We start from the raw sequence: 20,216 nt of genomic DNA on the forward strand, positions 1-20,216 counted from the left end.
CTGTGTTTCCACCTGGCATGCACTTATACATCATGTACCAAGTTCCTGGAAGCTCCTGCAAATAAAAGTAAATACTTTTTGGTTTTTAATATAATTTCCTCAAAAACAGTTAATGCAATTCTGCATTCCCAATGTACTTTGCTCAGGACAGAGCACGAGACATTCAGATCCAAACACAGTGCTTATGCTGAGATTTAACACATTAGAGTAAGGTGAGAGAACATCAGGAACTTTAATAGAAAGAAGATACACAGGTATGTATTAAAAGACTAAATTTCAGTGTTGGGTTCACTGTGTTCCCTGAGGGCAGGAGGAGATCACTAACAGGAAAGACCTGTTGGTGTCTTAGGAAAATCCTGAACTATCAGACTTATCAGCCAAGCTGAGAAAACTTTTCAACATAGTTGGAATTTTAAGAGCCTGGAGACAACGAGCCTTGCCTGAGTCTTCCTGAAATGCAGTTGTCTTTTAAACAGCAAAGAAGCCTTTCTGAAGAAGGGCTTCAGTGTGAATGAAGCCAAGGCTGGAAAGCGAAGGGACTGCCCCATCCATTTATTAATGTCAAATATGCTGCCTCATGAATCAGGGCAGTTTGTCTGGTTTGGAAGCCTTACAGAATGCTCAGTGCACCTGGCTTGTTGAGCTCAGCACCATGCTTTAGCCTGCTCCAAGAGGGTAGCTGCATTCTGTGTTTTGAATAGCTCGTCCCACAAACAATTTTTTTTTTTTTTAGGAAGGCTTTTATTGAAGAGCCATCAGCAAACAGCTCATGCAGAATTTGAACAATACACAGAATAGGGGGGGAGGGAGGAACCCACACAAGGCACAGCCCCAATTATTTGTCACTTGGTAAGAGCACCCAGCACAAGTGTCACATTTGCTCTTCAAGAGAATGGCTTTGAAAGCTTCCTGATTTGAAAAAAAGCTAAACATGTGTAGGAGATAAACCTATCTACACACACAGAACACACCCAGAGTTTTCTTTGGCAACCATCATCACAGAGGCATTTCAGGAATAGGAGAAACAGCAAAGGAAGAAATAAAAACCCTGATGCAGACTGTGCGTTCTCAGCCAGTTACAAGCAAGAGTCCGGGTCCAGCCCTGACCATTCAGTGTAGAATATAATGGAAAAGCCACTTAAGGTAGCTAGGTTAATAAACCTCCAGAAAACTAATTTAAAAAATAAAGATTTATTTCTTTCCCAGCATCAGTTCCAAAGGTTAGGGGCTGTTTAGTTCCCTTACAAACTGCACAGCCAGTTTTTGCCCATGCCTTCCCTCCCACTCCAGTTGCAGTAAGATGTAATTTCTGTTCCCTCATTCTCTGTGCCCTTAGCATGACAATTTACACCAGCCCAGGGCTGAGATGTCCAAAATTCAATCCCACTGAACACAGGGGAAGTTTGGCATCAATATGAACAGCACTGCTCTTTAATCCACTGTATATACCAGCAGTAAGGACAGTCATCTAGCACAGCAAGGAAGGCATCAAGCCTAGAACAAAAGCTCTACCCTAAGGTACAGCGCTGGAGAAAAGCCAAAGGAGAAAGCAACATAGAGCAGGCAGCTCAATCCACACACTTTGACTGAAGGTGATCTGTGTGATGCCTACTTTTCTTATGGCCATAGGCAACAGTGAGCAGTGCAACACAGATAAGGAAACAGGAGTGGAACAGTGAGATCATTCACAATGAGGTCTGGCCCTGCTCCCAGCAAAACCAGCAGAGGTGACAAGGCCACAGCTGTTACAGTACCACTTCAGTGCTGGCGCTTGGCCTCTGCAATCCACTGCTTCATGTAGCGGACTTCCAAAGCCCGAGCTTCTTGTACAGATTTGGGATCACAAGGGTTGCGGCTACGTAGGTCCAGGTGATGAGCTCCATCTGGGATCACAATTGCCACGAGGGAGTCTGTGATGTTCTGGGTCACCCCACCTGCAGACCACGGATCCAGGCCACCGTTGCTGTAAGGAATTAATGCTTCATTAGGCACTGCAGTGAGGCTGCACTTCACATCAATATATCCAGAGTGACTTTCAACAAGTTGGCAGATGTATGACAGAAAAAGACCTCAAAACTGCCTCCATGCCCTGTGCTCACCTCTCATCAGTGGGGCCCTCTCAACAGTTACACAGCTATCAGTAGCTTAGATAAGGCTAGACTGCCATCATAAACTATCTGCTGGTTCCTATAATACCATATAGTGCCACAGAGAGATGGCAGCAGATCCATCTCAGAGGCTTTGGCATGAAAGATTCACAGCTCCCTGAGCCTGCCTCCAACAACTCTTATTCCAGGAAGATTCAATGCAATTTCTTCCTTCTCTCTAAGTCAATGAATGCAGGAGCGGGATTGTGGAACTCAGAGATGACTCAGTGTGAGTTAACAACTGAGTACAACTTGATTGTGGCGCAAACAACCTTTTATACCCCCCAACAAGGATTCCTGATTCACAGCTCTCAATTTTCAATGGTTTTAAATATGATTGCAAGGAAAAGAAGCATTTTGCATCTGGAAGACAAAAAAGCACACAAAGCTGTCCAATAAGCAAAAAGCATTTGATTTAAAAGGTCATCTGAATCAGCAGAGCACCTTGGCAACAGGGGGATGAGTTGCTGAGAGACTCAAGATGTACATGGACTTGGATCTTTTGCGCCCAGTCACATGGAAACTAAACATGCCACGAGGAAACAACAATCCCTGGCGTTCCTGGGAGCTGCTGGCTGCATCCTCTGCAGCTCCTGCCAAACAATAGCAGCAGAGGCGCTGACACAGTGAGAGCTGCCCAGGAGAGGGGGCACAGAGGGCTCAGCACTAAGTCATCCCAAAGCTTACTGTCTTACAGAAGAAGGTAACTGAGTACCCACAGAAATGGATTATGCTGTAATCTATGCTAAAGCAAAGCATGCACATGAGTAAACACTGCCCAACTCACAGAAGTTTGCAGGTACAAGCAGAAGTAGAAAAAAAATCAGCAGTTTCTTTCCTGCAGTGGTCAGGCAAGTAGGGCTTCAAGCAATCTAAATGTACAGTATCAGCACTAGTCCTCACTGAAATTCATCATACGTTCCTGACAGCACAAATAAGGTCCTGCCTATCCCACAAGAAGTTTCCCTCCCTATCACATCTTCAGAACCTCTTCAGTCCTCCAGCTATACCCAGAATAACAGAGACTTCTGCATACTCTCAGAGAAAACTGTTTGTGTATGCTTTTCTAATATGTACATCCTCCCCAGTTGCCCTGGTCTGTTTAATGAACTTCTCACCTTTCTTCTCAGCCTGGTATTGTTTTGCCTTTCATTCTTTTACTCCTTTTTTTCCCCTCCAGTGATGCCTTCTTCTGTAGGTAGCTCCAGTATGTCTCAAGATAAAGCCTTCACTGTCAGCCTCCCCCTCCCATACAGACCTGGACAGATGGGTACCTCAGCTCAGAAGCTGAAACACCCAGGTATGATCCACCCAGCTTAATTAGATAACTCTTGAAAGGTGTCTGAGTGGTACAATATAACGTGGATCTGCAAAGTGATGTGTTGCTTACAGGGGGAGAAACAGCAAGAACAGCAAGTCCGCTGGCCAAATCCCAACATGTGAGTAAATCCACCCTGCAGTGGCTCTGTTCAGATGCAGCATTCTTCCCTTCCCATGCAAAACTGTTGTGCAAGTTCCTCTACACTAATGCAGTGCTTCTAAACCCACAGGGAGCCACATCCCCCAGCAGACATAGGGATATTTATTGCAAAGTGCTCCGGTGTTTGAGGATAAAGAGCTCTTATATAAAATGTACAGTGCTGACAATGTGTTTGTTTGCAGAGAGGCAACCCAGCTTGACACACAAAGCTTTGTGTGCACAGCACTACTTCACTCATTTGGTTGCTTTCAAGCTTTTCTCATTTCAATCTCCTCCAGTAGGCATAAATTCTGAACCGCTTGTTTAGATTTGTTTGCTCGTTTATCACTTACAAAGCCAATTTCTACAGTACAGATCTGTGAAACCTTGGAAATCAGCAACATCACAGAAATTAAGTTAAATCAGCCCTTCTTTTTTTTAACGTAAAGGAAAAGCTTTCCAAAAAGGGTGGAATTTCTCACTCTGGAGCACATATCCTGCTGGGACAGAAACAGCAAGAGACAAATGAAAGGAAATCAACGGGCTTTTGGAGCCAAACAGACTGAATTTAACAGCTGAACTCCCAATTCAAGACAACTTTTACTTTAAAATAGACAACTCCTTACCAAGTCCAAGACACTAATTTCAATTTTAAGTGTTGTTTTTTTTTCCCCCCCTGGAAAAGCCTTGCAAATTGTAAACCAGAGTAGTATATCCAGGAGACGCCTGCTGTTGGCAGCGAGTACAGAATCACAGCTCCTGAGGGCACAGGTTTCAGCTTGGAATATTAAATGTCTCTCTACCATGTAAGGCCCTAATGAACAGCCAAGTGTTAAGCTATCCACAACTAGAATCCCTTTGCAGCAGAAGTACAGCTAAAGGAACCTTCCCTTTATTGAAAGCTGAGCAGAGATGAACCTCTGGAATAAAAAAAAAAAAGACTGAATAGCAAGAAGTATGTGCAATTCTGTACTATATTGAAACATCTTTACATTTTGTTCATGTACAAAGTTGTGTTAGACAAACTTCTGTTATATTACTTGTATGCATAACAGCTTTTTACACTCAGACTTCGCACAAGTTTGTTGAAACCTGCTTATGTACCACTAAAAGACAGCAGCAACTGGAAGTGAAAGCGCCCTAAGAGGAACATCACACTAACAGTCCATAAGGCTATCACTAAGAGCAACAATTCTAGTGATCAAGATCCTATGTTACAGCTAGAACTTGTTTAGACTTTCCTTTTATGTGGAAGAGACAGTACTCTGGCTTCTTAAAATCTACACAGATTTACCAGCATAGGAAAACAGGACTTTGGCCACTAGATAAGAAGGAATCCAAAGGGGAAGAAAGTTATATCTGACAGAAGCCAATTTCTTCAGCTGGAATGCTGCAGACGGATCACTACCAGACTAAACTGATAGACAACTCAAACAAGGCTCACCTGAAGATTATGTTACTGTGTGAACTGATGTTTTTCCCTCCATACATAGAAAGAATCCAAGAGGGGCGAGGCCTCACTCCCCACACCCTGAAACATTCATCTGAAAGTGCCTCAAAGTCCCATTTCTGAGGCTCAAACATGTCATGGACACCATCTGTGCACATGGGCATCACCATCTCAGTGCAGACCTGAGAGAGAGAATAGAGCAACATGGTGTGTTAACAAGAGACTGCCCAGGAGCTATTTGTGCAGTATTTAAATAAAGAAGCTCACACTGAATTTACAGATTACGATCAAGTCATCACAATACAAGTATTAAGTAAAAGCTTCATCTTTCATGCAAAAACATTTCCTGATCTTAGAAAATGCAGTTATAGCCTGGAAGCCAATGTAGCTCCCACTATGGTAATTAATCTAACTCAGTTCATTCCTGTTCACCTGTCTTCAGAAGTTTACAGGGTTTGTGATAAGAAAAGTGTGTAGGAAAGCGCTCAAGTTCTAAGCCAGTCAGAAAAAGAGACATAGCTTGGGCTTTTGTTTTCGGGTGCTCTCCAAACATGGATCATCCATGACACTGTCTATGAAATGTTGTAATCCTTTTCATTTTCCCTGTTTTCGAAGAATGAGGTTCTTTTAAAGCAGTATACAAACAAGCAGGGCCTTTGCTGATGCTTACACAGCCTCCTCCAAGTCTTAACAGCTACCAGGATTCCCATTTCCTCTAGCCCACAAAAAAACTTACCAAGTTGCAATTTTAAAAGGACAGAACACACACCTGATAGTACCAACCCAACTGGCCCAGATTCTTTGTTGCAGTCTCAGACATGTCGAAGCAGGAGGCTTCTCCAGTATAATTATAGTAGATGTTTATTGCCTGGAAAACATTCTGCAGCAACAATTTGTCAGAGAGACTGGGGTTCTTTAAGAACTTGCAGACTTCCTGCAATGAAGAGGAGAGAGAGGAGTCTAAATTTGGAAGAAATGCATAGCACCTGATGGGATATTTATTTTCAAAGTACATTCAAAATACTATCAGAATCTTTTCATGTTATTATATACGATCATCAAACAGTGCTCCATTTGTGCAGCTTATGCTGTTACAAAGAACCTGGAACTTTCCAATTTCTGATTAAAATTCTTGGCTCTCGATGCAACCTGCAGCAGTCAGTCAAACCAAGAGAGAAGGAGAGTTAAACCAAGTGGAAATGACTTCAAAAGTGCAGGCTTTAATCACACCTCCAAGGTATCAGTCCTCAATTACCCGTATAGGCCAAGCTGGTAGAGGCTGTAAGAAGTCAGCTTTATAGGGATAGTCCACCATAGCCAAGTCTATCCATGTTTCACTCAGCCAATTTTTCAACAGGGCAGCATCCTGAAGATTTTTCAATGGGCTGCACAAATGAAATGTCCTGGAAAGCCACTGTAAACCTGCATCTTTAATAGAAAAAGGAAAAAAAAATACAGTTAAAATGCCTGTCTCCTTATCACACGGGTCAGTTGTGCTGCTACTAAATATTTCACTTAGTGTAGCTGATCTGGTGAAATTATCCCACATACAAGCACGATACAAGAGCGGATCGAGATTTAGTCAACATTTCTAAATTGATGGGAAGTGCAAACCTCAATACTACAGCCTATGGATCTGCCCCAGTTAAGGCAGGATTACCCAAGAAGCAAAGATTGACAGGTCATTTGGCTTCCTTTTTATTTTTCTTTTTTGATAGGAAGCAATTATCTACCAACAAATGAAAACCTTCAATCCAGCCAGCTCAAAATCCAGTGTATGAAATGGATCTCAGAATTCTTCTCATCTTTGCTTTATTTTATCTGGTCAAGAATTTCTCCAGCTTTCCTGATGTGAATTGGCCAACTCACCCTACCAGGTTTTATTTATCCATTTTTAAGAGAAAAGACCAAAGTTCATCTGATCTCAAATGTTTGGCTCTGGATTCCAAATCCTGCCACGTGTGCATAAAGCACATGCTTCAACAAAACAGGCACTTACAAAAATAATGCTGAACACATAGAATATAGCTTTAAAAAGAAAAAAAAAAAACAAACCACCAGCAACAGTTTATCTCCAGGTTAAAAGCATGATGCAAAGGCACTACTTTTATGAAGTCGTAACATAATACTAAACATTACAGCTATTTGAAGGTCAGTGGTAAAGTCTTACCTGTTGAGGAAAGGTGGTTAATGGCATTCCAGGAATTCCGGATGCTTTCTGAGCAGCCAGCCCCACTCTTTTTGAAATCATTAGTCACTATGGTAAAATAAGCACCACAGGGAACCAAATCACCAAACTGCCAGATGGGGGCAGAGGCTGCCAGTGCTCTGCAAATGAATACAAAACCAAGACTGCTTGAAGAACCGCACGTATCCTGAATCCCTGCCATATGATTATCTGCCCTCTGGGCAGTACTTCTGCCACAGCCACTACTTAAGCAGCATTTATAACTCAACTCAGATGCTCACCCCTAGATGAACTAATTCATATTGCTCCAGAATTCTTCTGTAGGTCTGCATGCAAAGGCTGTTGAAAGCTACAAGTCTTGGAAGCCAGTGCAAAGACATCAGTAAATATATCAAGTGGAAATTCTGACAAATAGTAAAGTAAGCCAAGTGTCATCTAGCAACTAATTCTCTCACTAGGCATTTGTAAGCTCAACTGAAGACAGCCTTTGCCCAGAACTACTCCATAGCAGGCAACAGGAACAGAATTACCATTCTTGTCCCCTACAGAGGAAACAAGGCACCAAAGAGATCAAAAACCTGTTCATGCCATCAGGAGGTATAAAGTCAGTGTTCCCAGTTATTTCTTTTGTGAGTAAAAAAAGCCCCAATAAGACATCTTTGAAAGTATTGGCTATCCACTACCTGCTGACCTACAATAATCTTTGAGGCAGATGGTACCTTTTTCTACATTCCAAGTGATTTAGTTTGTCCTCCCAATAGTGAAAAAATGAAGCCAGCTCAGAGCAGAGTAATAAACTCACCCAACTACCACATGGGGGTATTTCATCCGAAACCAGGCTGCCAGCATTCCCCCATAAGACCCTCCAATTGCTATGACAGGACTGTGACGGGCTCCTGCAATGGTCTCCTTTAAGTACTCAATTAGTACGGCAAAGTCTGCCAGAGCTTGTTCTGAGGTCAAGTAATTCAGATGCTTGGAATCCTGAGACAAAGAACACAGGAGCACTTTATACAGCAATATCTGGCAGCAGCCTCTTTTCCCCAGACTACTTTGCTGGCTGAAACACTGGCTAGATAGATGGGCCCAAAGGATTGTAGTCAGTGGAGTTAAATCCAGTTGGTGGCCAGTCACAAGCAGGGCTCCCAAGGGCTCAGTACTGGGACTGCTTCTATTTAACATCTTTATTAACCATCTTGATGAGGGGATTGAGTGCACCCTCAGTAAGATCACAGACGACACCAAGTTGGGAGGGACTGTTGATCTGCCAGAGGGGAGAAGGGCACTACAGAGGGACCTGGACAGACTGGATCGATGGGCCAAGGCAAACTGTGTGTTTAAATAAGGTCAAGTGTAGGGTCCTGCTTTTTGGTCACAACAGCCCCAGGCAACCCTACAGGCTTGGGGAAGAGTGGCTAGAAAGCTGCCTGATGGAAAGGGATCTTGGTGTACTGATGGACAGTCAGCTGAATATGAGCCAGCAGTGTGCCCAGGTGGCCAAGAGGGCCAATGGCATCCTGGCTTGTATCAGGAATGGTGTGGTGAGCAGGACTAGGGAAGTCATCCTGCCCCTGCACTCAGCATTGGTGAGGCCTCACTTTGAGTAGTTGGGCACCTCAGTACAGAAAAGACACAGAAGTGCTGGAGCAGGTCCAAAGAAGGGCAACAAGGCTTGTGAAAGGCTTGAAGAATATGCCCTATGAGGAGAGGCTGAGGGAGTTGGGGCTGTTTAGTTTGGGGAAAAGGAGGCTGAGAGGAGACCTTATTGCTCTCTTTCAATATCTGAAAGGTGCTTGCAGCAAGAGTAGGGTTCAGTCTCTTCTCACTGGTGACAGGACAAGGGGAAATGGCCTCAAGTTGCACCAGGGTAAGTTTAGGTTGAATATCAGGAAAAACTTCTTTACAGAAAGGGTTGTTAAGCACTGGAATAGGCTGCCCAGGGAGGTGGTCAAGTCACCATCCCCAGATGTGTTTAAAAACCATTTGGATTTGGTGTTCAGGGACATGATTTAGCAGAGGGTTGTTAGAGTTAGGGTAGTGTGGTTAAGTTGTAGTTTGACTTGATGATCTCTAAGGTCTTTTCTAACCTGAACAATTCTATGATTCTATACATACTGAGTTATAAAATTGTGCCTGACAGACTAAATAATCTTTGTCCTTTTCCTGTTTGTCTTTGAGGTGCTAGAAAATCTTAGATTTTATTAAAATGTATAATTAGTAGTTATAAAAATAGGATAATTGTTTATTTCAAGCATATCTTACTCAGGCAAGAAGTTGCTGCACCAACAAGAATTATAATAAGCAGATTTTTTTGTTTGTTTTTACAGAACACATCAAAAGAAGAAAGCAAATATAACACTTACACTGAAAGATTCATTTCCAAAAGGCAAGGATTCTCCATAATATCTATGTTCAGCAAATACTAACATGGCATTAAGTTCTTCAGCCACATCCCACATAAAACCCTGGTTGGAGAAAAAAAGATATTTAGAGTGATTGACTCACCTTGCTTAAAAGTCTCTACTTCCAGTCTATTGCACCTATTGCTACCCAAGCTGCACTATTTTAAGTTCTCTTTAAATGACGCTGATGCCATCTTGCTTATTCTTATTTTTCAGTAGGTCACTGCTGGAAAGAAGGGCTGTAATTTAAAAATCAAGGATCTAATTTGTACATACTGTGTTGTTGCAGAACCACGTGATGTCTCCTTCATTGCCTGTATAAAACAGTATCGGCCCATTGTCTTTCTTCCAGTGCTGATTTGCTATGAGATATCGCTGCTGGAACGTAAGATTTTCATCAAACCCAAAGTGATCAATCTGTCAAAACAATGGATAACACCAACTTCAGAAAGAGAAAACTGATCATGGATCTGCAGCACAAGTGCTGACAGTCACTTTGTAGAAGAAAAATAAAGAGAGTTTCACTAGGACAAAAGACACTAATTTGTATTCTCAGATTCCCAGTGTATCAACACCTTCTGCTATTACAAGGAAGCCAACAAATGTTAGAGGTCTACGCAGTCAAGGAAAAACTTACCTTCAGAGATAAAAGCCACTTGTGCTGCTTGTGGTAGCAGCCTGACATCTGCTGGTTCGAGCACCTCTGTATCAACCTGTATCAACAACTGCCAAGCCTCAAATGTTCCCAGAACCAGATCTGATTTGGAGAACACCCTCCAGTTAGTGTTAAAAAGCAAGACATGCACAAATCCAAACACTCATTTCCCTCGACAGCTCAGGCAAGGCAGCCCAGCTCCTGACCTGTAGGATCCAATCGCCCTATACCACATATTTAGGTACAGTTTGGGATAGAGTAGAGAAATTTATGTTACACGTTGCTGCAAAGCATATCTTCCCCACTCTCTAAGTTAAAGAAGAACTCTGGTGAGCCTGAAGCAAGAAGACAGCTGTGTTACAGCCCACTGCCTGACCAGCACATTGCCTTGACACAAGGGACAGGCTCCTCATCCTAAATAAGCTAATTTCATGACTGCTGCCAGACTGAAACACACCTAAGTTATTTATGTTTCTTTTCTGTGTGTTCTACAGTTTGCTACTTATGTGTATAAGTACATGGCAATGTCATCACGCACCCCCTTAGGGTTTATTCACTGAATTCCAGTACTAACAGTGTACACTCCTCTTACTTTACACCCACATCTCACCTGCTCCTTTTTGGTTTACACAGTTACTGTTCAGTTTAAGTTCACTTTCTACATCAGCCATAATCAAAAGTGATTCATAGATCTGCCAAACAAGACCAGCAAGCAAAAAATCCTTTGCTCCTAAGACATTGAACAACTAAAGGGAGATGAAATAAGGCTGATCTAACAATTTAATAAAGTTTAATAAACTCCAGCAGTATTACAAAGTACAAATAGATGTGAGGAAGAAATTATTTACTGTGAGAGTGGTGAGACACTGGAACAGGTTGCCCAGTGAGCTTGTGAATGTCCTCAAACTGGGGATGTTCAAGGCCAGTCTAGTAAAAAAAAATAGACCGAAATACACGAGAAGAAAACCAGCAGATGGAGCTGTTGTGTAGCCATTGCATCGCTTAGGGCTGCCTGCTTTCATTCAGCAAGTGGTTTCTTTCCCCATCCTGTATCAAATACAAACGTGTCACTCTCTATGTAAAAGAATGGCACACAGGCTAACAGACTAAGTCAGATATTAATAAAAAGATGAACCAGAAAACTCCTTTTCCACTCCTATGCAAAATGAGTAAACCATTCAAGCTCAATTAGACAGAACATACAAGGAAAAGTGCATTCAGCTGCTTTGTTTTCTTTTTCCCCCCAGTACAATACCTTAACTGCTGGTTAACAATAATAGTGGTTAAGGTGTATTACCACATATGAGGGTAGCTTCTAATTTTTGTGACAGCAAAAAGATGTGCAATAGTCTGTGTTTCAGAATTCATGAACTGTTGCCTTCATTTTGATTTTGGATTAACTGACCTCTTTGCTGCTCTGTTGCATCACTATCTCTGACACAGAACCACATTCTGATAAGAGGATTTGAGTAGAGAAAGGAGGAGTACTGGAAGCAAGAGGTAACAAATAAGTTTAAGGCAAGGTTCTGTCACCTGCAGCGTGCAGGAGAATACTTTGAAGAGGCAAAAGAAAGCAACAAGAGAATTTCATTTTCACATAAGAAAGTCTTCAGGAATCTAGTTTCAGTAAATAAAGAAATCAACCTATTTCTTCCCAGCATCTTCAACCTGAAAGACTTGCAAAGTATTTAGTGAAGAGATATATGTATGAACACAACACACTGTGAAATGGCTGCAATCTGGAACCAGCTGCCTCCTGATTGAAGTCTGGCCACAGCAGCTGAGAACTGCACTCAGGTTCATTAAAAACACAGGCAGGCTCACAGCCACACGGGCCATTCTGTCCCAGAGCTCCAGACCGAAGGCTGAACCCAGCAGCTTTGAAGTCTCAGCTCAAAAAAAACTTCCTCCAGCACATCTCATTTGCTCAGGATGAGGAGCCATCTCCGGTTTGTCCTACCTCTCTGCCATCTGCTTCAAGGATGTAGCACAGTTCTCTGACCTTACCTTGGACGTGCACGTGTCCTGTGCTGATGTGGACCTCTCAAAGAGGACTCCTTTCTAAATGTTTTTTTTTGGTTAGTTTTAAATGGACTTCCGAAAACAAGACACCCTGCTGCACACATTTCCTCCAGGGAAGAAGAAAAAAGGCACAACAGATGTTCACCAGTTATTGCACAGATGTTCGCTTAATGTACTCAGAGCCTGTGGTATTGAGTGAAGTGTAAGAGCAAAACAGGACACGTGGGCTAAAACCCACTTCCTTCTCAGCCACACCTTAAGGTCATTAATGACTACAGAGATGGAAGAGCAAAATCAGAGTGGCTTGGAATGGAAGGGAACACAATATTCATCCAGTTCCAATCCCTGCCATGGGCTGGTTGCCCCCCACCAGCTCAGGCCACCCAGGGTCTATTCAACCTGACCTTGAGCACTTCCAGGGATGGGGCACCCATAGCTTCTCTGGGCAGCAGTGCCAGGGCCTCACTGCCCCCTGAAGAAATAATTTCTTCCTGACACATAACATGAATCTCCCCTCTTCCAGTTTAAAGCCATTTCCCCTTGGCCTATTGCTATCAGACCAGATCAAGGGAGGTCATCCTTCCACTCTACTCTGCCCTGGTAAGCCCACATTTAGAACATTATGTCCAGTTCTTGGCTCCCCATTTCAAAAGAGGCAGGAATCTCCAAGGAGGAGTCTATCAGAGGGACTGGAGCATCTCTCATACGAGGAAAGGCTGAGTAACCTGGATCTGTTCAGCCCAGGGAAAAGAAGACTGAAGGGAGAACTATCAGTGTTATAAATAAATATCTAAAGGAGGTTAGAAGTAAATGGATGAGGCCAGTTTCTTCTTGGTAGCGTGTAGTGACGAGACAAGGAGCGATGGCCTAAAACTTGAACATAGGAAGATCCATCAAGACACACAAACTTCTTAACAGTAAGGGTGATAGAGCATCCAGAATGGTTGTAGAGTTTCCTTCTCATTAGATATTCAAGACCCATCTGGATGCCAACCTGTACAACCTATCGTAGGGAAATGCTTTGGCAGGGGGGTAGGACTCAATCTCTTGAGGTCTCTTCCAATCCCTGCAATCCTCTTATTGTCCCAACTTTTGCTTATAAGCTCCCTTCAAGTAGTACAAGGCCATGATGAGGTCTTCCTGGAGCCTTCCCATCCCCAGACATAACCCCAATCATTTTTGTGGCCCTAAAATAGCTGAAAAAAGGAACCATAATTCATAGAGCAGCATCTAACAAAATACATTTAATGTCACCAGAGATGGAAAATCTATACCTGATGGTTTTACGCCTTTGAGACTCTGGCAAGAGTTCAAGCAAAGCCTCCCTGATATGCCTCATTTCAATCTTCTATGTGATAGCGTTACTTCTTCACATTCAGATGTCTCATCTGAAACTGAGTCAGTTGTTTTACCGGTGAAAAGCCAGAGGCTTAAGAGGCACGCTCCACTCTGAGTGGTGATGGAGTTGTTTTGAGTGCTCATCCTGTCTGAATTATTTCCTGAGGACAGGAAGATGCTGGATAGGCTGAGGATATCCTCCTGTGCAATCAGCAGGTATCAGCCTCCTTGGGATTTCACCATCATGTTGCTACGCCCAGCTTTATTCCCAGCAGGCTGGGGGACTTCTGGCCCTACTAGCTTCATTTCCTCTTAGCATCTTTGCTTCCCATATCTAAACTGGAAGCTCAAAGCAGACACTGCCCTGCCATCTTTGTCCAGTTGTATTCAAGGAGGCCTGAAGTTTTGTTGCAAGTGCTGTGATGTGCAATTAAATATTCCAGCTTCTAAAAACCATTGCAGCAATAGAGTACCACTAGAAATACATGCAGGAGACATGGAAATGAGATAAAAACTAAAAACATTGAAATATTTGTCTCCCCAACACTATTCTTATTGCTTTACTTCCTCTTATTGTACATTGCAATACAGCCCTTGAGTTTCATCTCAGTCATGAGATTCTCAGATTGCCCCAAGAGACTTAAAAATAATAATAATAAAAAGACAAGATGAGCTTTGCTTTAATTTTTCCACTTTAAAAGTGCAGAATGAGATGTTCTACAAAGTACTCACCAATTGAATCCTGCATTCTTTACTCAGTAGGCTGCTGTTTGTGTAAGGGACACCTGAGATTGAAGATCAGCACCAGTCTGGACATACTTGATCAACTGATGCTCTATGGAAGGGCACAGTGATGTTAACTACATTCTCTTGCATCAGGCTACACTGACCCACTAACTTCAAAGTCCTACAAATAAATCAAATTGGAATTCAGAGGTAATCCTGAGGTCGCTGCAATCTTTCATATTCCTTCTAATTCAGAGCTATTACAGCAACTTGGGTTTTTGTCGTTAGGTCTAATCTGGGAGGTTAAAAATCCTTATAATGGAAGGATCTCCCCAGTTGTGACTCTGCCCTTGTGAACACGCTGCCCCCTTTGACCCCAATCATGTTTTGTGTATTTTACTGAAGCTGCTTTTGCCCCGCAGGAACCATGTCATCTGCTCTAGGGAGGCTGAAACTGCTTAAGGAAGTCTGGTTTTGGCACTCATTTATCACTTCAGTAATTAAAAAGCAGTGATGAGGAAAGCCTCTGACAGGAACTCTACCTCTGCCCAGCGACACACAGTTTGGACAAAGCACTTTGATGAAAAAGACCGAAAAAAAAACCATTTAAACAGCTACAGGATGTGCTGTAGGAAAGCACCAGGCTGCTCAGGTCAGCCCTTGTTAGAAATAAACAGTTCCCAAATACGGTAGGACGAAAGGTTATTTTTATTTCAGAAATCAAAGCAACCACGGGGATCGCAAACAAATGAGTTTCTACTTCCATAAACTATTAGTAGCATCCTACCACAGCTGAAAGCTTAGGCCCTCCCCACCAGAAAGAGCTCCACAGACCACTCAGGCTTCAAGTGAATGGTGCAGAACCTTCAAGCAATCACAGGATGCTATGCAGCTGGTGGGACAACCCAAGAGGTTTCGCACCCTCCCCATATCTTTGGCCCCAGGGTGATGAAGCTATAATAGAAGGGAGGCAACATGTGGGCAAGGCAGCTGATAAAAACCACTGCAACCAGCTTTCCAGCCCACTCTCCTTAGCTGTGCTCTCAGCTCAAAGCAGCAGAGAGCTTGTGTTGCTGAGAGTTCATCAGCTACACCAATTTAGAACAAATAAGCAATCCACCCAACAAAAGTTGATGCCACTGATGCTTCTAGACAAGGCACTATTATCCTGCCCAAATCCTTCAACAGGACACAGGGTATGGAGCATCTATATGAGCAAGGGGAGGAATAAATGTTTTGGAAAACAAAGCATGGAAACTGCAGTTAGTCATGAAGCACTTATGCAATAGCAACATTATCAGACAGCAATCGCTGCTCTGACAAGCTTGCAACACATTGAAGCACTGCAGGGCAAATGTGTATGTGTCCTCCCCAGACACTGGGAGGTAGAAAGATGAGATCAGCAGCATTCAGGGTATTAACACCTTTCGGCTTCCATGGGAGAAAAGGCATTCTAGCAATTGCTCTACTTTAAAGCAGAAACATCCAGGTCTGCTGTCCAGAAGTTCGTCATTTTCAGAGCAGCCCGTGGTTTTGAACAGTTCAGTAGGTGAACTCGTTTTCAGGAAGTCAGGCAACAAGGAAAAACAAGCTGCTGGTTTGAGGCATAAATCACAAGTCGTGTTCAGTGCTAGTTTTGCTTTCACCCACTTCCTACAGTTCAGTCTGGCCTCAGCCCAAGTCCTGAGGAAGTCAGGGGGCCGAATACCCATCACTTTCTGTTCCTGTTGTCTTAACGGGAAATTGCTGCATGGAAACTATCATCTACAACCACCTCTTCTGCAGACTCAGTCCGTTGGTGGATGCTTTTAGAAAGCTGTCAGGTCCACTTCCTGCTTCACAATGCATGATTTACTCTCTTTGGAAGCAGAATAAGTTGATCAGATACGAAAGGAGATGCACCAAGCGTGTCCCTATCGAGAGGGAGAGGCAGAAACATAGAATCACAAGGTTGGAAAGGACCTACAAGATCATCGAGTCCAACTGTCCTCCCTTTACCATATACTAAACCACATCTCCTAACTCCCTATCCAGACACCACAGCAACCAGTGCTTTTTGTAGCCCTTCCTATGAACTGCTCACTTGACTGAAGAGACTACAAAATTGAGAGGAAATTAAGTGCTTCCTGCCTCATTTGCCTGCACTGTGACCCCCAGATAAGTAGTGCATAAGGATAAAAATTCACTGACAAGCTCTAACAAGTACTTCCCTGTTTTCCTGTGCATTGAATGACTGCTATTGTTTCTGCTTATAGACCTGGTTTATAGCTTACAGCTCCGGTTTTCAGTCACACTATGAAATCACAGAGTAAGAGCTGCCAAGCACTCCTGTGCTGCTTGATGAGTTAAACATACACGCCAAGTAACGCACCTCAAAATACAATCATCAGCATTACTGCTGTGAACACTGACACAGCCCCTTGGTACCAATTAAAATCATGTAAAAATCGCTTGTTTTTTCCTTTACCAGAAGTTAAAAGTGCTATTGTATTGTCTTGCCAGACATGCCAACCCTTTCTAACCATTCCCAACGTTTGTTACTATTCCGAGACACCAACCTGAGTCACTAAAGGCTGCCAAATAACTGCTAGACAGAATTAAAGGCATTGATTTCAATCTGCTTCAATATCTTGAAATAGGCTCAACAAGGAGGTGGTCAAGTCGCCATCCCTGGATGCGCTTAAGAGCCATTTGGATGTGGTGCTCAGAGATATGATATAGCAGAGGGTTGTTAGAGTTATGGTACTATGGTTAGGCCGCAGTTGGACTTGATGATCTTTGAGGTCTTCTCCAACCTGAGTAATTCTATGATTCTAAGATCTTCAAGTAAATTTATGTCTCCCAGTTAAGAGCAGAACACCCCCAAGATCCATTGGCTTCCTCTGAATTGGCACTTCCCATAAAACAGTACCACTCAGAGAAGGGAGAAGACTTTCTCCTCTCCATCGCTCTTCTTATCTAATTTCATTTGCTTGGATAGTGATAGGACAAGGGGGAATGGTTTTAAAATGAGACAGGGGAGGTTTAGGTTGGATATTAGGAGGAAGCTTTCCACACAGAACATGGTAACACACTGGAACAGGTCACCCAAGGAGAAAGCGATCTAGAAAATGATTCAACACAACCTAAACCAGCCTTCTGGAAATGGCCACACAATGAACGTGTCTTAGCTTGAAACAGTCCAGCAGGAGGTACAGATGCAGAAGCTGAACAGCGGTTTATTTGTACATGCTACATTGGTTCTTAGGCCAATTCAGAGCTGCTTCCAGAATAAGCGATGTGCACACAAAGTGGGATTGTGGAGAAAGGCCCATCACCACATCAAGTCTTGCACAGTCATCAATTATGGAATTGATGAAGAGACATCACATGCACTCAGAGTTCTCAGTGAAATCAGGAGGGGGAACAGCAGAACTGCTGCCTTGGACTTCTGGAGGGAGAACTTTGAACTATTTAGGAGCCTGGTATGGAGGGTCCCTTGGGATTCACTTCTGAAGGGCAAAGGGGTCAAGGAAGGCTGACTGCTCCTCAAGAAGGAAGTCTTAGAAGGGAGGGAAGGAGGATCTGGGGAACTACAGGTGACCTCAGGGCCAGGGGATGTGACAGAGCAGATCATCTTGAATGAGATCACACCATGTGTGGGACAACCAGGAGAACAGGTTCCCATCAGCACGGGTGCACAAAAGGCAGGTCCTGATTGCCAACATCTCCTTCTGTGATTGAATTACCTGCCTGGTGAATGAGGGAAAGGCTTTTGGCATTGCTAGACTTCAGCAAAGCCTTTGACACAGTCTGCCACGCTATTCAGCTGGAGAAGCTGGCGGCCTGTGGCTCTTTGCTGGGTATCAGTATCACATCTAGTGAATCAAAAACTTTCAGGCATCGATTTTTATAGCACTGGTAGGTGCACTGAAGACAGGAATCCAGAGGCACAAAGGCTTCTCAAAGGTTAGAAAAAGGGTAGAGAAGCTGCCTGACTCCAACCCCTCCCCATCATGAGATTATCTCTACTTGGAAGAGACGCTCTGAAATGCTTCAGTGTCTTCCCAGTGACTCTTCATTGTGGCCACTGCCACAGCTGCCTACAAAAAGGCTATTCAGATTTGCCTTCTACTTGCAGCTCCATACATTTTACATATCAAAGAATCATAGAATTACCGAGGTTGGAAAAGATCTTGAAGATCATCAAGTCCAACTGCAGCCTAACCAGTACCCTAACTCTAACCCTCCACTAAATCATATCCCATATTTGTTAAGTTTATTTAAAAATTGATTAATTAAATACACCAACCAACTTCATGAGCAAAATACTAAAGCATAAGCAAGGCTAGTCTTACCAATAGAAGCCACACAGCTTAACAGGGCTGTAAAGGAGATCAGCTTCCCCAGTACAGACACAGTTTGTCAACTAAAGATGTGGGTGATGGCAGTTCCTCATCCAATGGCTGAGTATCTATTAGTGGCAGCATGAGGGATCTTTCAGTTCAGGTAACATCACTCATGCATTGGAGAAGCAGAGGCCTTAAAAGCATCAGCTGCATACTAAGGGAAAAAACATCCCACCTCCAAGCCAAAATAATTAAGACCATTAAGGACACAGTCCAGGGCACACACAGTCTAAGACCCCAGTCACACTGACAAACACTGCTTGACTTATTTCCCCAAGTTCTAGACTTTAATCCTGTTGCCAAGGGTGCCAGACACTTGACATGGTAAACAGGAGGAAGTTCAATGCAAGTTAACCCTGATCCACTTACTTCCCCATGTTTAGGAATGCAAATACCAGGCTTAACGCAAACATCAGCATCAGTAAATCACAGAATCACAGAATTACCCGGGTTGGAAGGGACCTCAAGGATCATGTAGTTCCAACCCCCTGCCTGGCAGGGCCACCAAACATACACCTTTACTAGATCAGGTTGCCCAGGGCCCCGTCCAACCTGGTCTTGAATACCTCCAAGGACGGGGCATCCACAACCTCCCTGGGCAGCCTGTTCCAGGGCCTAACCACTCTCCTAGTAAAGAACTTCCCCCTAACATCCAACCTAAATCTTCCCTCTTTTAACTTGACACCACTAAATGACACCACAACTGAACGGGGGTGACAACACAGTGACAAAGGGCAGCTTGGACAGCAGCACAGGATGTCTATCATCAATATTAGGGCAGCAATAGATAACAACCAGCATGCTACATCTATGCGTCACACTTTAAGTTACAACACAACCAGCTTGATATCCTGGCCACACAAACAGCAGAAAGCATCTGTGGTATCCTATGGGGGTAATGAGCTTAAGGACTATTAAAAGAAGAACCCAAATCACTACACCTGAACGACTGAAAGCCATTCAAAAGGGATGTTCTGTACACTGAAATACCACAGGTGTTCTATTCACTCTACTCACAGATAGAGCATAAAGTCAAGCACCAATTCATGCTGCCCAGGCCCCATCCTCATGCACAGCCCGGCTCTCCTACCTGCTGTGTCAGGTACCTGGTGAGGTACGGGGCGGGCAGCGGCTCGATCCCCCGGCGGTGGCGGCGGGGAGCAAAGAAAGCGCCGAGTGAGCCGAGGAAAAGGAGGAGGAGCAGGAGGAGCCGCACACACGGCATCTGTACCATGGCCGGAATGAACGGCAGCCGGTCACTAAGCCATGGCTTTATAGCCGGCCCGCCCGGGGCGCTCTGAGGGGCGGCCCACAAAGGGCGGGGTTATGGGCTCGCACATGGTGGGCGGGCACTAAGCGGGACGCGCTTCTGATTGGTTAACGCTTGTGGTTAATTCGCGCGCTCAAGCGCTCTCTCTCGCGGTTGGTTGGCTGAGGCATC

The 20,216-nt window shown here is 43.7% G+C and overlaps 1 protein-coding gene across 3 annotated transcripts; it reads right to left on the reverse strand.

The window, feature by feature from the left end:
* Positions 1–208: 208 nt before the first annotated feature.
* On the reverse strand, positions 209–20,092 carry PRCP (prolylcarboxypeptidase). Of its 3 annotated transcripts, none has more exons than XM_015852390.2 (9): positions 19,866–20,092; positions 9,923–10,063; positions 9,608–9,709; positions 8,047–8,228; positions 7,227–7,384; positions 6,312–6,484; positions 5,826–5,990; positions 5,051–5,238; positions 209–1,963 (listed from the first exon to the last, which is right to left on the reverse strand). In XM_015852390.2, the coding sequence occupies exons 1-9, from the start codon at positions 20,007–20,009 to the stop codon at positions 1,759–1,761; spliced, it is 1,458 nt and encodes a 485-aa protein (XP_015707876.1). In that variant the 5' UTR covers positions 20,010–20,092; the 3' UTR covers positions 209–1,758. The 3 variants fall into 3 exon arrangements, with proteins under 3 accessions (XP_015707876.1, XP_015707878.1, XP_015707877.1); XM_015852392.1 differs by having other exon boundaries at positions 19,882–20,029; XM_015852391.2 differs by lacking the exon at positions 19,866–20,092 and adding an exon at positions 10,284–10,345.
* Positions 20,093–20,216: the final 124 nt, after the last annotated feature.

The sequence above is a fragment of the Coturnix japonica genome, chromosome 1 (genome assembly GCF_001577835.2).
Source record: "Coturnix japonica isolate 7356 chromosome 1, Coturnix japonica 2.1, whole genome shotgun sequence".
NCBI lineage: Eukaryota > Metazoa > Chordata > Aves > Galliformes > Phasianidae > Coturnix > Coturnix japonica.

Bases quoted from the DNA above. Each gene is read 5' to 3' on its own strand.
- PRCP (XM_015852390.2), bottom strand. From the start codon at position 20,009: ATGGTACAGATGCCGTGTGTGCGGCTCCTCCTGCTCCTCCTCCTTTTC. The intron at 9,710-9,922 runs GTATGTACAAAT...TTCTCCAACCAG, and splicing joins CGTGGTTCTGCAACAACACA to GGTTTTATGTGGGATGTGGC. The intron at 7,385-8,046 runs GTGAGTTTATTA...ATTCATTTGCAG, and splicing joins TACCCCCATGTGGTAGTTGG to AGCACTGGCAGCCTCTGCCC.